The 24,129-nt window shown below is 46.2% G+C and overlaps 1 protein-coding gene across 1 annotated transcript in view; it reads right to left on the bottom strand.

Moving 5' to 3' along the window:
• LMF1 (lipase maturation factor 1) overlaps positions 1-24,129 on the bottom strand; it is a gene marked incomplete at its 5' end in the record, with an annotated part of 179,673 nt that overhangs the window by 116,024 nt on the left and 39,520 nt on the right. The window contains one exon of the mRNA XM_082064404.1: positions 8,366-8,514. Within this exon, the coding sequence (XP_081920530.1) occupies positions 8,366-8,514 (149 nt within the window). The remainder of the gene's footprint in view (positions 1-8,365; positions 8,515-24,129) is intronic.

The raw sequence follows: 24,129 nt of genomic DNA, 5'->3' as shown, positions 1-24,129 counted from the left end.
TTACCCGATGTTCATACAAACCTCTCATTACATGAACAGCTGGTAATTCAAATCTCGCCTGCTTCTTCCATTAAAAGAGAGAGAAATAACAGGCTACGATACTTCTTCCTTAGCAAGAGAATGACAAGCTAATGCTCCTCACATGACTCTGCTGTTTAAAAAGCTTTATTCTGTACCTCGCACATCAGTTCAGAACCCACCACCAGCCCTGTTCAGGTCTGAGCACTTCCCCATCATCTAGAGAACATCAGTTCAGGTCCAGCATTAGCAGGTTATAGGACCAGGCTCCAGATGTTCCAGTATTTCAAGGGTGGGTACAAAGCAGCTGGAGATCCCTTCATACAAGGAGTCCCATGGAAAAGGTGAGGGGTGATGAGTACAAGATTCTGATTGAACACGAGAAGGAAATTTTTCCTGATGAGAACAATCAGCCATTGGAATAATCTCCCCAGGGAAGCGGTGGATTCCCCAGCATTGGACACTGTTAAGATTCAGCTGGACAGGTGCTGGGCCAGCTTGTCTAGACCGGGTTTGTGCCAAGACAGGTTGGATCAGATAATCCCTGAGGTTCCTTTCAACCTGGGATTCCATGATTCTGTGGAACAACCAGCCTTCAGGTGAGCAAACCCTGCCTGCCTGGTAACCTCCTGCACAGCCAGAGAGGGGGTTTAGATGTCCCCAGGGCTGTGAACCCACAGGACAGGTCCCACCTGCAGAACAAGTGAACATCCAGATTCTGCTGCAACCAGCGCAGGTTGGTCCAAAGCTAAACCAGAGTCACCACAAAACACAACTGCAAAGCACCTCAACGGATGGGAAAACACTTTTCTGAAAGAGAAGCCACTGGTGCTGATTTTTCCTTTGGTTTATTTGTTGCTGTTTTTTCCCCCCCAGCCACCAGAAAGACCCTTTGAGAAGCCACCACAACCGCACCAGCATCTGCTTGACTTTGAAGCCGGCGCTGCAAGGGCTGGTGAAAGGGATTTTGCAAAAGCACTTGGCATTAGCGGCTCCCGGCCTTTTACAGCCACCGAAGGAACAACAAGTCTTCCTGCCAAGGGCTATTACTAGACAAATGGAGAGAGATCAGAGGCACAAAGGAGGTTGCTAAGGAGTCAAGTGTGGGATCCCTGCAGAGAGGAGGAGGCTGCAGCTGGGACGGCAAAGGTCAGAACATTGCAGACATCATTTTCCAAAAATTCCCATGAAGCCCCGGCGCGGGAGCCGGGAGCCCTGGCCCCGCCGCGCTCGCCGATGAATAATGAGAAAGCCATAAAAGAAAGCGCCCTTTCTTCCCTCCTACCCACGCTAATGTAATAAAACAAATTAGAATAATTATTCTCAATTTCAGAGCCATAATGCCCAGGATCAGGGCATGCTTGTCACTGAAATGACAACTACATCCGTTTGATTCTTCTCTTCTTTTTTTATATTTACAGAGATAGCCTAAATACTGACTTTGATTTCATTACATCTAATGCAATTTTACTACAGGCATCCAGATTGTTTGCTTCAAAGTCTTATTTTTGCCAGAAAGTTCATCTCCCTTATTAGCTAATCACATCCCCACCCTTTCCAGTAACCTTTAAAATGCCACCCACGTTACGACACTTTTAACAGAATCCAAGCAAAAAACAAAGCAAGAAAAATGAAGAGTTTAACATGAACCACCAGTTTCTAAAATAATTCGCTGCTGTTGGTTAAAAGAAACATAAAAAATAAAGAGATTATTTCTATATCATTAGGTATTTGATCTGGAAATAATTGGTCTTTTCTCCATGAAAACACATCTCTGTGTGAAAGATGGCCAATATTTACTAGGAAACAATTATGAGAATTTAGCAGAAGAATTCATTGCTAATTATTATAAATGGTTTGCAGTAGTTTTTCCCAAGACTACCACTTTATTTTTTTTTCCTCCCTGTAAAAGGGGAAACATCTTTTGTGTAGACTTGAAAAACTAGAGGATTTAAACTATTTTCTATGTCCCTGCCAAAAAATGCTCCGGGACTCCTGTTCTGCAGCAGCTTCTTCCGAGGACGAACTCGAACAGCTCGGAGAGGCTGAGCTGGGACTTGGGGGGGTCGGTCCGTAATTACATTCAGAAAGGGAAATCCAGAAAGTGGAAAAAATAAAATAAACAGAAATTTTGCTTACAAAAAGTAAACTGAGGGGAGGGACCAAGTCACAAATCACGGCTTGAAAAGATGCGCTTGGCTCTCCCGAAATTCCTCCTGTGCCCACCAGCAGGAGCAGCCCCTGCAATGGTCTTACAAGCACCGCACAAGGAAGACGTCAAGAACACGGCACACATACAGCAGATTATTATAAGATTATTATATAAAAATCCATGTATATTATAAATATTTTTATATAACACACATATTAAAGGGTCTGGTTCTTGGGGCAAGCAGGAGGCTTTGGCTTAAGCTGCCCGGAGCCCGCAGGGCACGGACCCATCTGCACACAGAGCCCGACACCTGCAGCAGCCACTGACAGATTGGCAGCTTTAAATCTGAATTTCCTTGCTTTGGGCACTTTTAAATTAAAGTGGTAATGTGCTTTAAATCCTGTTTCCCTGCTTTTTCACTACACTCTTCAATCCTTTCCTCCAGAAACTAATCAAGATGTCTCAGACTCACTTATACTCTCTGCTCCAGCCACCTTCCCTGGTAACTTGTTCCATATGTCTGTGATCCTTTGCAAGACACAGCTCCACCCTAATTCCCTATTTATTTCCAGTTTCTCAATGGACTGTTACAGCCCTGATGCTTGGTTTCCCCCCACCTCCCTGTTACATCTTCTATAATGATAATTATTTGTACAGAACACCAGACCAAGCTGGCAAACGTCACCTATCAAATCCTTTGACTCTCCCCGCTAATGTACGCACCTCAGCAGAGCTGCCTAACAGAGCATTGCAAACCCGTCCTGATGCAAAATTAAGTGTTTATTGGAAATCCTTGAGAAATGACCACTTGGCCATTAACAGCCCAAACAAGCTGTGTAGCATGTCATGAAACAGGGACACAGGAGGCTTGTAGGAACAAGAGAGTGGGAATCTCGATGTGTTTAACCTCCTCAATCACCATTTCTGACGGATACCCCCATGGGCACATCCCTTGTTGGGATGGGATCCATGTCACCAGCACTCAGCTGTGATACAGGGAACTGCCAGGATCCCCATTCACATCCCACAGAAAGAAAGGAAGGGATGGAAAAGGCACAGGAGACAGTGGAGATGATGAAAAGCCATATAAATTTAAGCCCATCACTGCTGGGCGCTTACGGAGGGACCACTGACATCTGACAGCATCGTGGCCAAGCAGCAAACACTTGGCATTTGCTCTGCTCTTGCTTCTCATTGGCCTCAAGTCCAACCTGACCTAAAGGCATTTGGGTGCCCTGCGTTTTACAGGAGGAACACCAGTTGCAAATGGATAATGACATTTCCACGCCGCTTTTCACACCAGCCCCAACAAGTACCGGCTGCGCGGCTGCAGCCGCACGGAGCTGCAGTAAAACGGGTTCCCTCGCACGACTCGCTCCGTCTGCCACAGCAATCCAGGCCCTGCACGGCCGATACACGCTTGTTAAAAACCTACATGCATACTTCAAATATCCCCAAACCTCAAACAACGTGGAGCGGGACAGACAGCGCACGTGCCAACGCTAACGTGCACCCCCATAAAAACCGCTCGTGTCTCCTCCACTCCAAGCTGCCTGCTATTCATTGCTCTCCCCGTTAAGCCAAAGATGTGATGGTGCGAGGACAGATCTTGGCACGGAGCTGAGCAGCTCGAACCTGGCTGTGCGGGATTTTGGCAGCACCGGGCTCGACAAACCCGCCCTAGCGGGAAGGGGTCCCGGCACCTCGCTGGGAACAACGCGGCATCTCTGGTGAGCACCAGGTGCCCAGCTCCTTGCTCCAGCTCTGCCTGCGCTCAGCCCAGTCTCTGCCCTGGCTCCGTCCAGGACCTGCTTCCCCATCCCAGTGCCCAGGTCATATTTTCCATCCCCAGCAGCGGGGTGGTTTTCACAGGGGACTCGCCACTTGCTTTGCTTTTTGACCTGGTGAGTCTTTGACCTGTCCCATCGCTACCACCCAACTTCAGCAGCTCCAGCTGGGAGAGGCAATGCTAGAGATAGAGCTGAACTCATTACCCACCCTGATAACATCTGCTTCGTGGACAGAAAGATGTGCTGGTAGGAGGGAACAGCCCCACATTTAACTGCCTTTTGTCAAAACCCCTCTGGTGTGAGACCAGAGGAGCTGCATGTAGCAAGCAGAGACAACCCTTGGGTATCAGAGAGGAAATCATCAGTCACGTCTACGGTCACCAGCATCACCTCTGCAGGCCCACTGGGGGTGCCTGGACACCAAGTGCTGCCTGCAGGGGCTCCAAGGACAAACCTGGTCCAGGGTTCTTCCCAAAATCCAGTTAAATCACGTTCCCCTACTCCTATCCCTTCTCACGTGTATTTTTCTCTAAGTTTTATCAGTGTTACTATAGTTACGCACACAGGTGTTGACAAAAGTCAAATTCTCACATTTCTGAGCGAGTACGCACGCAACATTTTTGTAGACAACTAATGAAGAAACAGGAACTGTATTTTATGGTTTATATATGCAATCACTAACGACTTTCAGGATGCAAAGAGCTACTATGAAATTTCAGCAACACGGTGTTGGCAATTCATCAGCTCACAGCTGCTCCCCTCTGCCCCAGCACAAGCCGCACAGGTATTTGGATTCCCCAGCACATGGTTTTCACCCACAGCAGGTAATTACACAGAATATATGAACTTGGCCAAGTTGTCATCTGCTTTCAAGTCTTTTGCAAAAAAAGAACGGGACTAACATCTGCTGAATGGGGTATTAGCCACAAATTATATTTTCCGACAAAGGAGAGCTCGTCAGCAATGCTGCTGCTTGTCACCAAAAAAGAAAGGGCTAAACAGAAACTTGCCCATCTCAGAGGTAAAGCCCACAGCCTTACCCAGTGCAGCCTATGATGAGAGCCCAGTAATTAAACCAGAAACTCCTCGCAACAGCCCGGCCAGAGCACGAAGCCCAGATAGCACGGATGTGACTTGGCTTGGAAAAGCTGTGAGATGCAGGGGAGATGCTGCTCCACCGAATCCAAGAGGCACAGTTACCCCTCCAACGACTCCCATTGCTGGGGATCAGGTGATTACAGAGATCTGCAGTTTGACTCAATGGCTCAAACCCATCAAATGCACCAAGTCCAACAAGAGCCCTATGGGGAACAGAGCAGCTGGAAAACAAAATCCGTCTGCTGAAAGACATAGATATATGTGTATATCTACACTTGAGAAAAGGTCGAGGCTTTGAGAGCGCAGCACCGTGCCTTCAATATCTCCCCGGGTAGCTGCAGATGTCAAAACACCTTATTACCTCCAGAGAACATCGCCGAGCAAAGCCCCTCACTGCCAGCACGGGCTGGTTCCCTGTCACATCGCTGCGGTTTGGGCACCGTCCCTGGTTAACGCCTGACGGGCTGAGCACGCACCTTTGCTTACCCACCTCTTGACTCTTGTGGAACCACAAAACAACACTTTGCATCTTCCAGGCTTCAAGAAATCAGTGACGGAGAATCACAAGCAAAACGACAAAGACACCAAGTCACCGAGCACTTCTGAGGCAAATCAGCCCCGTAAATGTCTGTTTGCATCACTTATTTCCTAACAAGCTGCTCGTTCACACAAAGGGACCGTTATTCTGTTGCGTATGCGTGTTCCTAAGAAGCATCCGTCTTTACATCCTGCACTAATGGGTTATTAGGAACATCAAACATATAGATTGAATCATGTAATTACGCCTTTTAAAAAGTCAGCAATATTTGAGCTCAGCCCAGCGCTTGCTGCCAACCAAAGCCCAGGCCCAGAGCCTGCCCGTGCTCTGCGGCTCCCCAAGTACACAGCTGGGATTATCTTACTCCTCACGTGCTGTATCTCCCCTAAGCAAGCCCAGGCAGCCCTCGGGGAAGGCGTGCACAATAAAGCAAGATCTGGACATGATTTTTTGGGGGAGGATTAGCCAGGAAACAACAAGGCTCCCTTACACCAGCCAGGATGATGGCGCTCACATACTTCAGCAGCAGAAAACCTGGTTAAGACTAAGAGAGAAGGAAACAGGACCAGGCTGGGCATGCTGCTGAGTGTCGGGAGCAATATGTGAATAATTATTAATAATAATTAATCTCTCCTAAGCAGGAGAGAGAGTAACAAGGAGACACGACGGAAAAGGCAGCAGCAAAGCCAGGGAGCAGGCACAGCACATCCAGGAGCTCCGTGTGCTGCTCAGACGTCTCCCACCAGCTCTGTGGGTTTCTACGGTTTCTGCGGCAGAAAATACAAAGACATATTGCTGTTCCAATGCTGCTAAACTAGGAGGTTGTGGACAAGCATGTGGGGTGACAGGATACAGGCAGCTTTCGAGAGGATGGTTAATGTGCTCTGAGGAGACCAATGGCAACAACCACACCAATTCGGGTTAGGAAATAACATCTTTTAGGTCCAGTCTCCCTCCTTTACAGTTAATTGTGTGTCCAGCAGCTACTGGGCTTGATCTTCTGTTTCTTCACAGGGTGAAACAAGAGGGGCTGCAATGGGCATCAGCACAGTGTTCACGTTGGCAGGAGATCCTTGTGCTTCAGTGCAGAGTCTCTGGTTGCCAGAGCTCTGCATGGAAAAAGTTCCCAAATATGATAAGCTGAACGGGGAAAAAAGTGAAATCCCCAACACGTACTGTTCATGATACAGGAACCGACCGGAGAAAACAGGGGAACTGCGGGGTAGGAGCCTGAAATCTTCACTGGGAGCCATCACGTTGCAAAAGAGAGACAAACTTGCCTATTTAATATGTTTCAAACCTGCACATGGTGCTGCTCATGCAGCACAAGGTGAGAAAACCAAGTTGACCCTAGGGAATATCGTTAGCTCGGAGGATGGCATTTTCCAAGGAAAACCTCATCCCAGCCAGCTAGAAGCGTCTCCAGAGAACCATGCTGGAATGTCAAACTTTCCTTCGGCCTAAAATCTCATGATTGCCAATCCCACCCCTGGGAACAACCTCCGTCACCCCACATTTGCGCACAGGCCTCAGGTCCTGCCCAGACGAGGGAAGAAATCAAAGCTGCCCCGCGAGCAGGTGCTGCCGCGCTCCGGGAGGAAACTTCGGTTTCACGCCTTAAACCCCCTGCCCGGTGCCTGCAAGCGTCATTACCCGGCCGAGAAGGAAACGTACACGTGTTTGGGCCCCAAAACATTAAAGATGCCATCAATCACCGATTTCCACTTGCTTGTATAGATCCCCGTTTAATGACCTTTCCATGTTTTCCTCTCCCATGCCTGTTACTTATATATCAGTAACCCAGACAGACAAGGGACTCGAGGGGCGGCAGCTCTTCTGCAGAGGGCTCTCCCTAAAATAACGGGAGAGTTATTGCTCTCCAGATAAAAATCAAGAGGCAGCACAGAGATAACAGTAACAAAGACGTTTGGTGAGCACCGTTTTCCTATATATCCAACCTGTCCCATAATTCAGATTCTATATTATAAATTAGCAGGCACAGAGCAAAGCTCAGACTCTCAGTTTAAAAGGAAAGCAGGATAAGAACTTGGTGATCATGTAACTTGTGAAGAAAATCAGCTGCATCTCCCTACACCTGGTGTCACAGTCTGTTGATTATTTCTATAGTTGGCATCGTGCTTTTCCTCCTACAGTGATGATCCTCAGTTTAAAGTTTTGGGATATTTTGAAAAGTCCAAAATGCAGATCCAGATGACAGGATAACACCCCTACCACACTTTTATTTTAACAAAGATCTGTCAGTTTCTGATTGATTCTTTCACAAGCTACTTGGGAGTTTCCATTGGCACTGGCACCGTAACATAGTTATTGTTCTCTTTGAAAACACAGGGCAGAGAATGACATTTCAGTAAAACACAGCGAAAAAAGAACTTGGGGTAAAGCTCCTGGTTCCTGGGAATTACCCACAGGATTCCCGACCATCTTCTCAAAAAGCCACAATGCTCCAGTCTCAAACTTGAGTTTTATTCCTTTTCAAGAGTCAATCACAAGAGCAGCACCAATGTATCAGCACAGATATTGTTACTCTTATGTTTACCCTCCTTAAAATAAACATTAATAGTAGGTTGAAAGATTCTGTGAACCAGAGCATGAAGCATTTCCTGATATCTGCTTCTTCCTTATAACCAGAAAAGTTCTTAAACCAGAGGACACCGCTGTGTCGGACCAGGGGGAGGTTCTCTGCTAGGATGAGATGCTCTTTTTGCTGCCACCTCCAAAAAAAGCAAAACAATGTGCAGTTTCACTTACCGCTCCAAGCATGATGCGGAAAATGAGCCAGCGGAAGGCCCAGATGACGACGGTGGGAGGAGGAGTGTGCGGGGGCAGGCAGGACAGGGTCCAGAGCGGGCACAGGAACATCCCCAGGAACCCCGTCTCCAGGAGCTGCGACTCCCAGCCTGCAGGGCCAACATCAGAGAGAGAGAAAACAGCTGTTACACAAGTCCTATCAGTCACCCTTTCACAAGTTTTAAACACCCAAGAAGGAAAAGAAACAAACAAACAAAAACCCCAAAACAAAACCAACCAACAACCTCAAACAAACCAAAAAACCCACCACAAACACACACACACACAAAACAACATCAAAACCAAACCAAACAAACAAAAGCCCCCCAAATCTGTAATGCTTTTTAAATTTAACTTGGGGGAACTTAGGTACCAACTCTGTCCCCATACACACATCACGCACACTGGGAATTCAGATGCTTTAAGTGACAGTGTAAATGATGTGCTGCTACGTTTGGTGCATTGGCTTGTGTTGTTCACACACCAACACTTTTGTTGTTTATGTAGTTAGTTTATGCCATGTAAAGCAAGAGAAAATAAATACAGACTTTTACAAAGCAAAGAAAAACATGATTTAAGTGCCTTTGGAACTGGATCCAGGAACAAAACTGATCAGTGATGCCACAGATTCCACTATCAATGGTCCCATGGACTTTACTGGATTTGTGCCAAAACGGGGCAGTCTTTATTTTCAAAAGATAATGAATAAAATCACATTAATCACCAACGTTAACGTGCAATCAGAAGCTTTGAATTTTTAATCATAAAGAGAAATCATAATGAATAAAGTCCATTAAGCCGGTTTCACACATTGCTGGATTGGGCAAAATTCCTCTCGGTGAGTATGAGTTGAGCTGAGATCAAAGAACAACCTTGTAACCACACAATGAAACTGTCACCCTCAATACCAGATTCTTTGGAGAAGAAAAACTGTAACTTATTTCATGCAAATCTGCATTTTTTTTCCAGCACAGCACAAATATTGAAATGATTATTCAGGAAGAGCCAGAACTCCGCAGTTCTGTTTTGACAGGTGAAGTCCAACCTCCACTATGTTTTCCAGTAACAATATTCTGATGCCAAAAGCAAATTATTCCAACTTCATCCTATCTCCAATTACACTCCAATTATTTTCAAATATTTCTGTGTGATATAATCATGCTCTGAAGCCATTAAAAAATGAAAAGGATACTAAATGTCAAAGTATTGTGGACAATTCCTGAAATCTCAGCAACCTGAAGCTATTTAAGATGCTGATATTCCCATCTATGTGTCTACATAAATTGAAGCAGATAGTCCTTGCGGGTCACTTGTAGCCACGTTCCTTCCCAAGAGTTCCCCAGGCACTTCACTGATTTTCAAATGGCAACTACAGAGTTTGGTCCATCACACATCCCATCACCCAGCCCAAACAGGCAGGGAAACCCCTATTAAAGGCTTTAATTCCTCCCAGCTCCAGGCTGAGACACCTGATTGCACAAGCAAGTCGAGATTTTTCAAACCCCTGGTTTGATGCTGTCACACGAGCAAGACCACGCTGAATTTGCTCCAAAATATTTGAAACAGCAGTCATGCAGTCTCCTCCTTTTTCTAAATTTACACAAGGTCCTTTAAATCAAAATGTAAATATTTTTCAAAACTATTATTATACATCAAACAGCTATTAAAATAAAAAATCCCCATTTTCCCTCCATACACCCCGTGGTTCTAGAACGGATTCCCCGACCACCAAAATTAGCGCATCTGAGAGAAGAAGTGAAATATATTGTTATAAAAGCAGCTGCACCAGAAAGCGATGGCTATCGCCAAGAGTGAAAGGTTAATTGTTACTAAGGCCAGCCCCGAACAGCAGTTGCGGGTTTAACTGGCACTAAAATGGTAGCAGATCTCCTTTGCTTCTGCCTGCACAAGAATCCCACTGTTATCTGCATTTTCATATGTTAATCGCTGTGTTTTTCTGTATAGGATGCTCGTTGGATGGCTGAGCAGGGAGGCGAACACCTCTGTATCTCCAAATAGCCTTTACATCCCTATATACGTATTTCCCTTTGCTGAGCGGCTTCATCTTTCCCCAAGCAGGAAGCAGCAGTGATTTTTTTAAATCTTATTTTCAAACCAAACTCCTCGGGGGGCGTTTGTTTGCGCGGAGGGGAAGGGGCACGAATGGTTTGCGCAATATGTATTTTTGCACGTTAAAGACACGACCGGAGCGCACGGGGACACGTGCACGAGCACGCGTGTGTCCGACCCGAAGCCAGAGCCCCCCGGTACGCGCCGGCCCCCGAGGATCACGAGTTCAGCCCGCACCTGTGCTTCTTGTTCCGAAGCGACAAGTTTGAATCCTGGCACCGCCGGCTCCCGGCTGCGCGGCCAAGAGCATAATCCACTGTGCCCCGTGCCAGGGAGGGGGGAGCGGGGTAACCAGCACTGCCAGCTGTTGGGAGAAGCCTCTTAAATTACCCGCTGCTGACAAGGGGGGCTGGCAGCGGGTGCAGCTAAAGCCGGCACCAAGCAGGGTTTAACTGCAAGTGCAGCCAAGGACAAACTCCGGTCACAGCGCCGTCGCACGAGTCTCCGTCTAAACCCCCTCGGCTCGTGGCTAAATCCTGCCCAGCACCCATCGATGGCAATGGGCAAATTTGATAGTGCAGTGTTGGGTTAGCAGTTGGACTCGATGATCTCAAAGGTCTTTTCCAACCAAAATGATTCAATGAAGTGTAGTGCTTTGCTACTGACCTTCAGATCGCAGCAAGTTCCTGCTAAAAAACAAGTTTAAGATGCGGATATGCACAGGGAGCCTCTGATTTATTAACAACCCGCTTCCTGATGGGCTGAGGCTCCACAGCTGCTTATGTGGTCATGCAGATCAATTTTCCATCCCAGCACACATCACTCAAACAGCCACATCGCTGCCCTCGGCACCAGCGGCTCCTTCTCCAACTCCATCCATCTCCCTCTCACCCCAAGCAGCTCCTCGCCTTGGACCTGTCCTGCTCCCAACCACATGCCAAAGCTGTCACTGCTGTCCCCTTCCCCGTTCAGCACCCATCTCATCCTGACCGTAACTCGTTAGTCCCCTTACAAGCTTCATCACATGCAAACAATTAAGCCTTGATGCTTGATCCTGCCCCATAGGCAATGCAAGTGTTTGTGATGGTTGGACTATCCGAGACGCATGTCATGTTTTCTACTTAAAGTTACAGCTAAATGATGAAAATTTTTCAAGGACGTGAACACGTTGTTGAACATCACAACTGTATCCACAGCACAGTGTAAAAAGGGGGAGCTCTGCTTTGTATCACATTCGCTTTATGGTAAGTTGATACTCGAAAGCAAGATTACAAGATCCATCAACAGAAACCTCGCGTTTCTAACTGCTGACTTACAAACAGTTGTTCCTGTCTCCCCCTTAAAAGCCTCAGACTCCAAATCCCTTGCAATTTTAGACAGGTTCAAGGCTGTAACCATGTGCCTGCTGAACACGGATGGAGTTTGAGCATTGCGACCTTCTAACAGCGCTTCCGAGGCTCACAAAGCCCAAACACACCGTGACACCTACAAAGAGTCAAGCAAGTCATCCCACCTTGGAAGAGAAGGACTTCAGAACAAGCAGTTCTTAGCCGACCCGTGCTGCTAAGTCATAACAGTATTCTTCTCCCTGTCCTCCTCTTGTTGCTATCCAGCGGGCAGCACTGATAAGATGTATTTGCTGCTGTGATGGTGCCCAAGGAGCCCAACACAACCACATCCTCCATCTCCACCAAACGTACCAGGAACCACGTACCAAACCCCTCTCCACGCTGCAGAAATTCCCACCCTGGGTATTTTTTTAGGATAGCTCTAGCACAGCAAAAGCGCAGATGTGGGCAGACCTACAGAGGGAATTAAATAAACCCTGATTTTGGGTGCGAGAGGGGCGGACACACACTGGGCATTGGCGGCTTTGGGAGCATCCATGGAGCATCACAAAAACCCACACACAAGTGGCAATATGGGAACTAAAGCACCAGTAATGGAGTAAAGATCTGTACCCTGTCGCGATGCCGGTTTGTCACATCCAGTGACATTTCCCAATCCTAGCATTTTTGGAGTAAAACCCATTTTATAAATGGCAGCAAACCCCACGATATTCAGAGGCATCAGGGCTATCTCCATCCTCAACACCAACCCATCCTCACACCCGGGTTAAGTCTCGGGGTTCACCCCCGGCCCCGGCACACACTGATACTGCTGGGAACGAAAGGGTCACGTTGTTGACCCACCTGCTCCTGTTTTCTTCAGTTGGATCTAGTCAAATTTCAGCAGCTGCAGAGCAGCACAAAGCGCCCCATTGTTATCTCCCGCGCAGCCGGAGAGGGAGCCACTTTTTTTTTTTGGTGGGGGGGGCGGGAAGGAAAAAAAGGAATAAAACAAACTGCCAATGTCGGCTGCAGTTGCCCCACACGCGTTTCCAATGTTTGTTACATGCTCGGAACTTGATGCGAAAAATCCATAGTTTGGCATTTTCTAGAGGTCTCTGCCGGGGCAGTTGGGGAGAGAAGTGGAGAGGGAAGATAGGGAAGGGCAGGAAACAAAAACAAACCCCCCAAATTAGCTTTCCCCTTTTCCTTGTAGGGTTTTCAGATGTTTCTCTTCTTCAAAATTATACAAAACCTCCAGGAGTCTAAGCTTTCAGCTCGGAAATTTAGCTCAACATCAAGAGATCTCTAGAGTCAAAAACCATTTGCGGTTTGAAAGAGGGATCGCAAGCGCCGGCACCACACGCTCTCACCGAGCCGGTCACACAGGCATCTGATGCGCCGTAGAAAACGTTACTGGTGCTTAACATATAAAAACCCCACTCAATTTGGTGTGAACAGTCTCCAGAAAAGTCCAACGAAACCCCATTATGGCTCCCTATAGAGAATATTATTTCTAATGGAATATAGATTATATAGCATTATGTAATTAAGATTTACAATTTTCATCTTTATTATTTACCATCAAACACCTGGTGAAAAAAACAGCCAAGTTATTACAGCTTGTTCCTGGCTGCACCCGCATCCCCAACCAGCCCCATGTCCCCAACCAGCCCCATGTCCCCAAACCACGGAACACGGGGAGAAAGCAATGAGGCAGAGAAGGGCAGAAAGCCTTCAGAACTAAATATTAAATAGTCGGGTCCAAAGATAAGTTTCTTATCATCAATTAATCTATTTTTCTGGAAAAAAGAAATAATCTGGTCAAAATCAAACCCTACACCTAACTATGGTAGAAACAGTTAAGGTAATTTACTTTTATTAATTCCCCTTCCTAAAATATGGGATAATGCAAATTGTCTCTCTCTGTATCTACATAGCTACACATAAAATGTATAGAGAGCGCACTTGCATGCACAGACAAATGCTTCTACAGCATACACACATTTTCTAGCAGAGGAGCCGGGTCCGGCCGCTGCAGCTGTCTGCACATGAATATTGTGTGTCAGACGTCCCGGCAGCCAAAACCAGGGAGATACTCAATCCAGACCGACTTACACTGGAATCCGATTAACTGCTCGGGAGCCTCTCCTCCCTACCTCCCTGAAATCCAGTATAATTCCAGCTACAGCGTTAAAACACCTGTTGGAGCGTGGGTTACGCTGATGACTACAGGATATTCTGACCACAGACTTTAGTTTGCAAATACTCATCGCAACTACCACGTGCGGTTCGAGCGATGCAAACGAGCGGTGAGCGATATGCTGAGGAATTAATTGGGTGTTCACCTGCCCTGCACCAGGATGCTCTTTGCTTCTGCACCCGCCGCTCATCCCCATCACCATCCTCCCCTTCCACCCGCCACCCACACTCAGCTCCCATTTGCAGAAACACAGATCGAATTACAAAATGCATAGAACTGTACTGACGTATCAACGCTTCTTTTATGATAATAAGTACATATTGCCTTAAGGGAGGACAGTCAGGTCAAACCTAGCCCTATTGTCCAACTATGAATTATAAATCTCAGACCCCAAAAACAACACACTCACGGGAAATAGACGTTTTTTGCTTTTTCCTTACTTTTTTTTAACAAAATACTCTGTAAATCGTTACAACTTGTATCATTCATAGCAACAGCTTCCTCAAAGAAAAGCAAAGCTCTCAACTATCCTAAAAAAAAAAGCTGCATCATTTTTAAGTGTCTTCCTAACATGTCCACCAATAAATTAAAATACTGCACCTGCAGCCAACTGCAAACAATTTTATCTCCAGTGTGAAATATTGGCCACAATAACACCCACAGCAAAATTATCACCAGTTTCAACTGGATTTGGTTTTCACGCAGGAGTTTCACCTGTTGCAATGTGCCAGGGGAGGAGCCCCGGCACAGGGGACGAGCATCGCGGCGCTGGAGGTGCCACCAAAACCCCAAGCGAGCAGGATCCAGCCACTGCTGAGCCATTCCAGGCTGGAGAACACGAGCTGGACGCAAACAGCTCAGACTGCAGGAGAAGGAAACCCTTGCAAAGCAGAGAGAGATGTTCAGTGAATCGCTGTAACTCGCTCTGCAAAACTTCGCACCAAAGCCAGTCATGTTCTGCATCTGAGGAGCTCCAGGCGCTCCCTGAGGCATCACCACCAGCTGTCCTTCCCCTGCTACATTGCCCCTTTTTACCTCTTTTCCAGCCATTTTTTCCTTTTCCAGAAGGACAACAAACCTACCAAGGGGACAGACTCGCTCCCCGCACTTTCTAGCTCTCCAAATCTCAGTGAAAAGCAGAGCGCAAAGAGCACATCCAAGAAATGTTCAAGTTTGCATGAAGTTTAAAAAGTTTCCCAGGGCTCCCGATGGACAAAATTCCTGTTGGTTCCAAATGGAAAGACCAGGTCTCTCCACAACACAGCCTGTAAACACGAAAACCCTGTTAATAATGTCAGAGAGCTGTTCTGAATCTCCTCCACCGCCAGGCTGAGCACGCATGCCAGGCTTAACTTCAAAATAACTTTGATCAGGGGGAAATTTAAGCCCAGGCGTTAGCATCACACACATCTCAAGAGCACAGCAAAGCTCACTTTTCCACCGATACAAAGGAGAAATTTCAACTTCAAGACTTAAAAATGCTGCAGAGCAGCAAAAACGCTTCATTTTGAAGTCACCCTCCCAAAAAGCCCAGAATTATAAGTGTAATAGAGCACATCCAAACTAGGACAGAGAAAGGAGGAGATTCTTAAAAAAGGAAAAAATTGGTACAGCACAGCTCTGAGGAAAAGACAATGAGGAAAGACGATGATTTATTGCTTCTCAGCTCGGTGGTGCCTTTCACTCAGCGACACCAGAACAAAGAGACGTGTCTCACAAGCCGCCTGCCCCACGGCATCTCGAGTCTTTTCAGAGCCATAAAAGCCAAAGCTTGGAGGGTTTAAGGACAAAGTCCCCTTTGGCATCTCATCTGGGCAAGAGCAGATCCCCCCACTCCTCCGCTCCCACCCCCGGGACACGCGGCTGCCCCAAAACCCAACAAGCTTCCCACAAACTCCGTTTTCCCCAAACACCACCGCTATCAAACATTCTGAACGTCCCATCTGCCAAAAAGATAAGAGACCGGTGATACTTCACGTTTCTGCAGCCAACAGAATAGTTCTGGATGTTGTTGGAAGATTTAGGAAAATGTTATCAATAACTTTTGTTCTTAAAGTATAAACCACACAGAAAAAAGAAAAAATTTAGCATAAAAACTTTTAAAAGCTTCCAAGTGCTCTCCAGGGTAGTCATTAGAAACTACTTAGGTAACAGGAGGGTGATAACAGTGAGTTAATGCAGCGTTAAATTAGCCCTCCTTCCATGCAGAACTTTAAGTGACAGAGGAATCAGTTGGGAGGATTTTTATTTTATTTTTTAAATAATGAAGTTAATGGATTTCCTGTTTTTAGCTCTGTGGGCGGCTGTCATTTTGATCCGTATATACTGTATTTAATTACTCTGTCTTAAAGTAAGGAAAATAATTTCACCTGTGTTCATACGAACTCATGGGCACCAGCATCTCTGAAGCGTGGCCATCAAGGCAAGGAGAAGATGCAAGTGAGGGGTGTGTTGTCCCTGGTGACGGGGAACCACAGCAGCTACTGCTTGTTCACGGGACATCTCAACGCCTCAAACCATCCCTCAAAATCCTCCCATGGCCAAGAGCCACCAGCCCTGTGCCACAACTCTTGGTGAGCTGAGGGGAATGAGTGTCAGGAGTGGGTCACAGCCAAGAGAAGGTGTCGGCTTCCCAGGGTTCCCACCAGCCTCCTCCAGGCACAGCTTGGTTGGTGCTGGGCCCCAGGACAACCCAATAGGGGTCTAACATCTCCTCTGGATTCACCTCCTGCAGCGAGGGATTCACCTCACTTTCCCCATAACAGATTATTAGGATTAGGGTCAATGATGGCCATCAATAAACGTTGACAAAGATCAGCAGGATTTAGGCTGGACACAAAGATGGGGGGAGAAGAAAAAGCTGGGCATCCTGCAACAGTCCACAAATCACATGCCACACAGAGGACTTCATAAATTACATGGGAAGTGATGGAGGGGACCGACTGTGAAACGAGATGTTGAAGAACAGAGCTGGGAACAGACACAGAACAAAAGGAGAGGCCAAGGACAAGTGATGCTACCATGACCAGGCGACACGATCCATTCAGTGCTGGTGCTACATGTTGCATTAGGGTGCAGCAGCATGTTCTGCAAGGTCTGAGCGTTCCCACTTAACAAATTCTCAGTGCAAATTCACGCTGATCAGACGAAAAGAATACACGATGGCACAGCCAAGTGCACAGAGTCAGGAGCTTTTGGCTAAAAAGAAAATATGCAAAACCAGAACATACCCAAAGGACAAGAAAGGCAAAGACTGAACCCTCACCTCCCAAACCAGCAAAATTGATGTTTTCCTCCCAGCACTGATCAAGAGCTGATATGGGCCTGACTGGGTCAGAAGAGTAAGTCTACTCCAACTTAAGGTCATGCTGGGATCAGCACGTGGGAACTCTGACAGCACCCTGGGGCTAACACTTCTGGAAAGGTCATCTTGCAACTTGGCCTTGCTACAAGTGGACTCTTTCAGAAATGGAACAGGAGCCTCCAAGCGTCTGTGAGAATCAGCATCTTATTCCCATCTGCAGGGCATTCTGAACCTTGGGAGGACCTGTAACCAAGGACACAAGGGTCCTCTGATTGATAGAACGACACCAACAAGGGCTTTGGAAGGTGTAGCTGAGTTTGAAATACCAAAAAACCCTTTTAATGCTCATCTCTTCCAGGTCAGATTCCTTCTTACTGTGCTTATTTTCCACCAAGAAAGCCCACAGATGACGTAGAAAACCAGCGATTTCCACCTTCTCAAGCAACCTGTTGAACACATTTTATCTGTTCTTTCTGGACAGGACCCCTGTGGTACCATGCCATGTGCCTGCAGAGCTAAATTGCTAAAAACAGGTGTCTGTTGGGTGTTAAACCCATCTCCAGGCTACTTTGGCAGCTTAAGAAACCATTAGCAGCTGTTAACATGGTTAACATGGCAACATTGAGCCTCACGGCTCAACCAGCTTGCTTTCTTCACCATTTCAAAACTATCATTCCCCACTTGCACACTCAAAGCAAGAACAAATTAAAACCAATACCATGAAGGCACCTGGCGAGCTATTTTGCTAGCAGACACAAGGAATTCTCAAAATAAAAAGCATATTACACAAATTTCTCCTGCTGCATCATGTGAGATTCCCATCACATTTTAGCCTCATGCAAGCACATGTTTTAGCTTCAATGTTTGCAGGAGATGATAAATACTCACCAAGGGATGACTCCACTGGGCTTCCCCATCAGTTTGAAGTATACCTCATTTAAAATTTTCTCTGCCTCCCTTATTTTTTCATAACATAGTGCCTTTAAAGTGTAGCTTGTACACAGAACAGGGGGGAAAAAAGGCTGCATAGCTCATTAACCTCTAAACAGATACATCCACCCAAAGCCCCAACAGCCACAGGCCACAAGAGTGATAACAAAGGCGTAACCTCAACCTGGTGAGAAGACCATGAGCAGGTTAGGACCAATTTTTCAGTTGAATGTGAAAGGTCGTCATGGTGCAGGAGAGGAAATATAGGTCTTGGTGGTGAAAAGGAGTCGAAGAGAGCACAATCTTGCATGTTCGCAGGCACATGGGTTCCCAACGGGTTGCTCTTACCAGTGCATGGGCCAGAGACACCAGCCATGGTCGTGGTCCCACCACTCGGCATGACAAACGCTTATCTACACACAACCTACCATCAGATGCCTATGGAACACACACGGCAACCACCCAGGAGGCACCATCAGCCCCACGATGTGGAGCAGAAGCTGGTGTTTGGACAGCCCAGATCCCACCAACCACGTTCGTCCAAGGAAACCACAACAGCGCTTGAGCCAACAGCCACCAGGATGGAGATAAATGACCACAGGGCCCACGTCCTTCAGTGGTGACGAACTCCAGAAACTACTTTAACCCACACATGGAGCTTTTGGTTACACCCCTGCACCACCTTTTACACCCAAAACCTTAAAAAAATAAGCCAAACCAACCAACCAAAAAAAGTAGGATACTATTTATACAAGACAGCATGAGAAAACCACTGCAGTACAGCACCTATAGTACTAATTTTCTGATCCTAAAAGGGGATTTGCTGTGTCTGGAGTGAAGGTTATTTTTCAGGATCACAGGGAGATAAGAAAATGGTTATTGCTGTGTTCTTTAGGACATCCCCTCTGTCTGAAGTAACTAATTGTAACGAAGCTTCGGTGATGTAAATCACTGTAATTCAGGAATGGTTTAATCCAGGCACTTTTTAACGTGATGAGCTCAGAAGTGGCCGAAATGACTAACGGGACCTCAACACCCACAGCTTTAACCTCCAGGAACAAAGGAAGAAAGAGGGAGCGGGAGGAAGGAAGGCTGAGCGCGGATCTCAGGAAATCAAAAAGCTGCTTTCAAAACTCATCTGATTTTAAAGAGATCTGATGGATACGTAGGAGGAAGCCGCAGTTTTTTGGCAATTACGGGACAAATGCCAAAAAGTCAACAGCGTTGGGAAGTTGTTCTTTCCCTGCACAGTACAAAGAGATGAGCAAACACACAAACAGGCAGAAATGCTGATGGTCAGAGACATGAACTATGCACCAAGGCTTCCAAGTTCCAAAACCTCCCTGTTGATACAAAGAAAGAGACGGTTTAGATCAACTATTATTTAATTCAGTGTTTGAACAACTAAACTAACAGATGATACATTGAAAATTACAAACAATAAAAGAAATCAGAAATACTTTAACGGAATTATTTTTAGCAACAGCAAATGGATCTGTAAGGGACCGTTCGGATGATCTGCAGGAAACATTAAACCTCCGACGTGACCGACCTTCCCTGGCAAATCTCCTGCCGCGTACAAAGGACAATTTACCAAAGCAGCAGAAACAAAACCCACCCGTTGGAGAAGCTGGTGTTCTTCCCATCATTACTCATTTGGAAAAAAAGCCAAAAGTGTCCTCTGGACACCTTTAAAGCCAACCCGTTAATGGATTTCAGAGACAGGGAGGGGAGGAGGATGCAGCCTCCACAGGACACAAAACACACCCGGCCACCTCGAACCAAAATCCACCATTTCCAGCTTAAACAAAGCTAATTAAAATGCTGCACGCCTAATGTCAAGATTTCAGATGATGACCTCTCCACCTCATCCCCCAGAAACAGGCACAATTATTAAGGAGCATGTCAAAATCATAACATTTTATATATATTTTTCCTGCCACAAGGCAGCCCCAAACATTGCCCTAATTTTGCCTTTTCCCTCTACCACAGAAATTCGCCGTCATGATCAAAATATCCATCAGTCTTCACCAGGATACACTGAGAGGAGACAGAAAAATAATTGCAGGAGTCTTAAGATCTCAGGTCATTTCTTTAAGCTCTTTTCTCAGACTGCCCTAATATTTTACTTGCCCTCTACTCATCCAGAACAGCTTCCACCGTGTCAAACACCAGCAGAAAGCAGCTCAGCTTACAACCTACAAAATAACGAGAGTAAATACCTCATTATAATATGCATCTAAAATATAAATTTGTACTTTAGCTGATAAAAAAGGTAAATATAAATCAGGTTTCTGTTGAGGAACGGCCAGATGTGGCGCTCATTCAGCGTTGCTCTTATTAACGTGCCATTCGCTATGTTTCCTCGCCACATGTGTAGATATTACTTGTTAAACTTCAAAATCTCAGACGCTGGCAAGAGAGCCGGAGACAGACACCCGTACAGATCTGAACCGGCAGCTGGGACAATTACCGTGGATTCCATTTTTAGGAATAAGCAAGTTCCAGAGTGGTAAGAAAACAAAAAGATAAAGCAACACAAAGCAGGGTTATTTATTTTGACAGCTGCGGGTTTAGCTGGTTTAACTGTTTGTGACGGTTCCAGAAGAAACCCTGAAATCCACTTTGTACAAAGAAGGAATCCTCAGGAATAGCGGCCGGAGAGGTGACGTGGCCAAATGGCAGGTTTTGGGGCTGGGGACGCGGTAAAGGGCTCCGGTGGCCACGGGGGTGGCCAGGGGGGTTCGGGATGCCCCGACGAGCCACCCCTGGCAATGTGGGGTCCCTGTCACCACCCCGAGCACGGACAGGCAGATGTGACCCCAAAACCCGCTGTCTGACCCCAAACCCTCCTGGTTTTGTGAGGGTGGGTGTCAGTGGTGGTGACAGTGGCCACGGGGTACCTGCCCACCTCCCGTTGCCAAAATTCCAACAGGTGTCAGCACCCTGCGAGCGAAGCACCCGCAGCAACAACCTGGCTTTGCTCTATTGGTTTAAAATAAATACGAACACGCTTCTCCTCAGTGGAAATTAGACCTAGCAACACTAAGCATTCAGCATTAATATATTCCAAATATTTAACTCCTATTCGCCTGAAGGGCACAATAAATTACCATTTCTCGGTCTTTTTATTTCCTGTGCCTGAAAACGGGTCTTACCCTGATGAACCTAGTGTGCTCCAACACAAAGATGCAACCACAAAGGAAAACAATGAGGGAAGGAGAGGAGGAAAACTTCCAAAACAACCTCAACATTTCTTACCACAGAAGTAACAAGGACACGTCCAAAGTTGAGTTTGTTTCTGCATGAGCACAAATTCCTTAGTAACCTCCTTTTTTTTTCTTGAAGACATTGAAACTAGAGGAAAACAGACCACTTTATATGTGTTTTCATAAGCACTTTCTATTTCAGAGGACTTGTATCTTTGCTCTGATATCCACCAGTAGAAGTTCCACAGATAACCTAGGGCTTCCAGGACTTAAGAACTACCAGATCAAGTATATTGTTAACGACACAGCCGCAGTTAACTGGCATTAACTGCACATCTTCTATGAGAATGATCACTGCTAATATTGCCTGAAGAAAAACAAGGTTCTCAATTCCTGGAAGTTATGAGCCACCCTATTTTTTGGAAAACACTGCACATTCGTTTTATGGTTGAGAATGCCAGCTGGGATAAATTACTCTTATTTGCCTAATCTTCCCCAACACTTGGAAAAGAATGTATATTTTTCTTTTCTGGCTATTTTGCAATACTGTTGCCTACTATTGAACAGTCAATATACATGCTAACAAAATATAAAAATAAAAATATTCCTCCAAAGAATATTTTTGTGAAAGGAAACTCCCTGAAGATCCATGCTCGGCTCCCAAGGAGACAGAATTCAACCTCAAACATGGCAAAAATGCCAGCTTAGATATTAATTTTATACTCTTAAAAAAAAATAAAAGCAAAACTATTCTTTAGCCTTTTGGCAAAGGTGGAGCCCTGAGTCTGAACACAGAGTCATTGCTCACGTATAAACATGAGCAGCACACGGTTGGCATCTATTAAGGTTTATAATTACCACAGTAAATTAAACAGCATTGCAGTGTTGTTCCTTAACCCGTCCTGAACCACTGCACACAAAACACCATGTACTTTGTGTTTCCTTTTTCCACACTTTGCTGCTAAATCTGGCTAAACAGAATTATTCGGGTAAGAAACAATTTATAAACAGTAATAGAGCAGAGCACAGTTATTAAAAGGATAAACAACAGTCTATGTAAACACAATTGTTTCTTTACCAAGATACTCAGCAAAAGCAACACAGAGGGCAAAGAAGAGTGATTACAAACCTGAGCCCTAAAACCAGTCAGTTTGGTGCCTAAAAACAATCGTGGGCAAACATTTCATTTTCCAATTTTGCTGCCACAGAACCGGCTGCTCTGCTGACCCGTCCTCACCGTCCCCTCCAATGCGGTTTCCAAGCCCAAATTCACCCGGGACAGGAGCAAATGTTCTTGAAGAGACCTGAGCTGTCACGCTCAACTGTCAAGAGAATCATTTGATGGGAGAAATACCAAGGGAGCGATCAAGAAAATCTTGGAAAGGAAATTAAAACAGATATATACGTTCCGAAAAATTACAACATCCACTCCTAACTCATGTTAGCTGAAATCTATATTTACCCACGGCAAAGTAACTACATAATTGCGCTCTGCAGAACTGACTACGCGAGACTAAACATGTGTCGGGAAGCCTCTGGTCTTCCACAATCTGCTTCAGGCTGTGCCGGTGCCTCAGTTTACCTCCTGTCCTGTGTCATAGAATGGTTTGGGTTGAAGGGACCTTCCCAGCTCCCCCAGTGCCCCCCCTGCCATGAGCAGGGACATCTTCACCAGCTCAGGTTGCTCAGAGCCCCGTCCAGCCTGGCCTGGGATGTCTCAGGGATGGTTCATCCACCACCTCTCTGGGCAACCTGGGCCAGGCTCTCACCACCCTCAGGGACAACAATTCCTTCCTCACGTCCTTTGGGCCCGGTGGCTCTCACTATAATTCTGATGCCACCACACCCGGGACCAAAGCGACACAGACCTGCTCCCGCGGCACCGGCACATCAGCAGGTTTAGAACTGCAGGGATCTTCATTTCTTGTTTTCTCCTCCATCCATCAAACCAATTTCCCTTGACAGAGAATCAAGTCCACTTGTTATTTCTGTCCCCGGGTTTGCACCCCCAGCTGCAGAGTCTGGAGAACTGCTGCTGCATCCACAGGGCCAGGGAAAGGGATGGAGGAATCCTGAAGCTTCTGACACAGCTACATTACAAAGCAACAGTTAATATTTTAAGCCTTACAATTCTATTTTTATTCCTGTCTACATCCTGTAGTCAGTAACAAAAAACCAGCAATGAATACAACCCTAAATCCAGTCCCATCTTTCCTCTCCTCTAGCCAGGAGATCATTCAAAAAACACAATAACAAACAAACAAGAAACCCCGTCACCGCACTCACAGGATGCAATCCTTCATTTTAAATTGTCCAACTAGTCAACTGGCAACGCTTTTTTTTTTTTCCTAGAAACTCACTTTTAAAAGCGTCAGCCCTTTCCCTACTCCATAGAGTTCTCCACAAACATTTACTACTTATCGCTTCTGCTATAAAACTGTTTGCAAATTAATTCTTGGAGATGTTCAGAGCAGGAATTTTGCACTGTCTGTGACCACAGATTTTGGGTACAGATTCCATAGGATGCAGAGCAGCCGGGTCACAGCCCAGCGGTGCTGAGCAAAGGGTTTGCACGGCCGGTTCATCTCCTGCCGCTCGTGCAACCTCTGTTCACAGTCCTGATCCAGGTCACCCCAACAAAATCACTCTCCCGCCCCTCCCACAGGTCCTGCATCACGTTT

Source organism: Streptopelia decaocto (genome assembly GCF_964273445.1).
Source record: "Streptopelia decaocto genome assembly, chromosome: 13".
Lineage (NCBI taxonomy): Eukaryota > Metazoa > Chordata > Aves > Columbiformes > Columbidae > Streptopelia > Streptopelia decaocto.
Note: the sequence above shows the minus strand (reverse complement) of the source record. Positions and strands in the feature narration are given on the sequence as shown.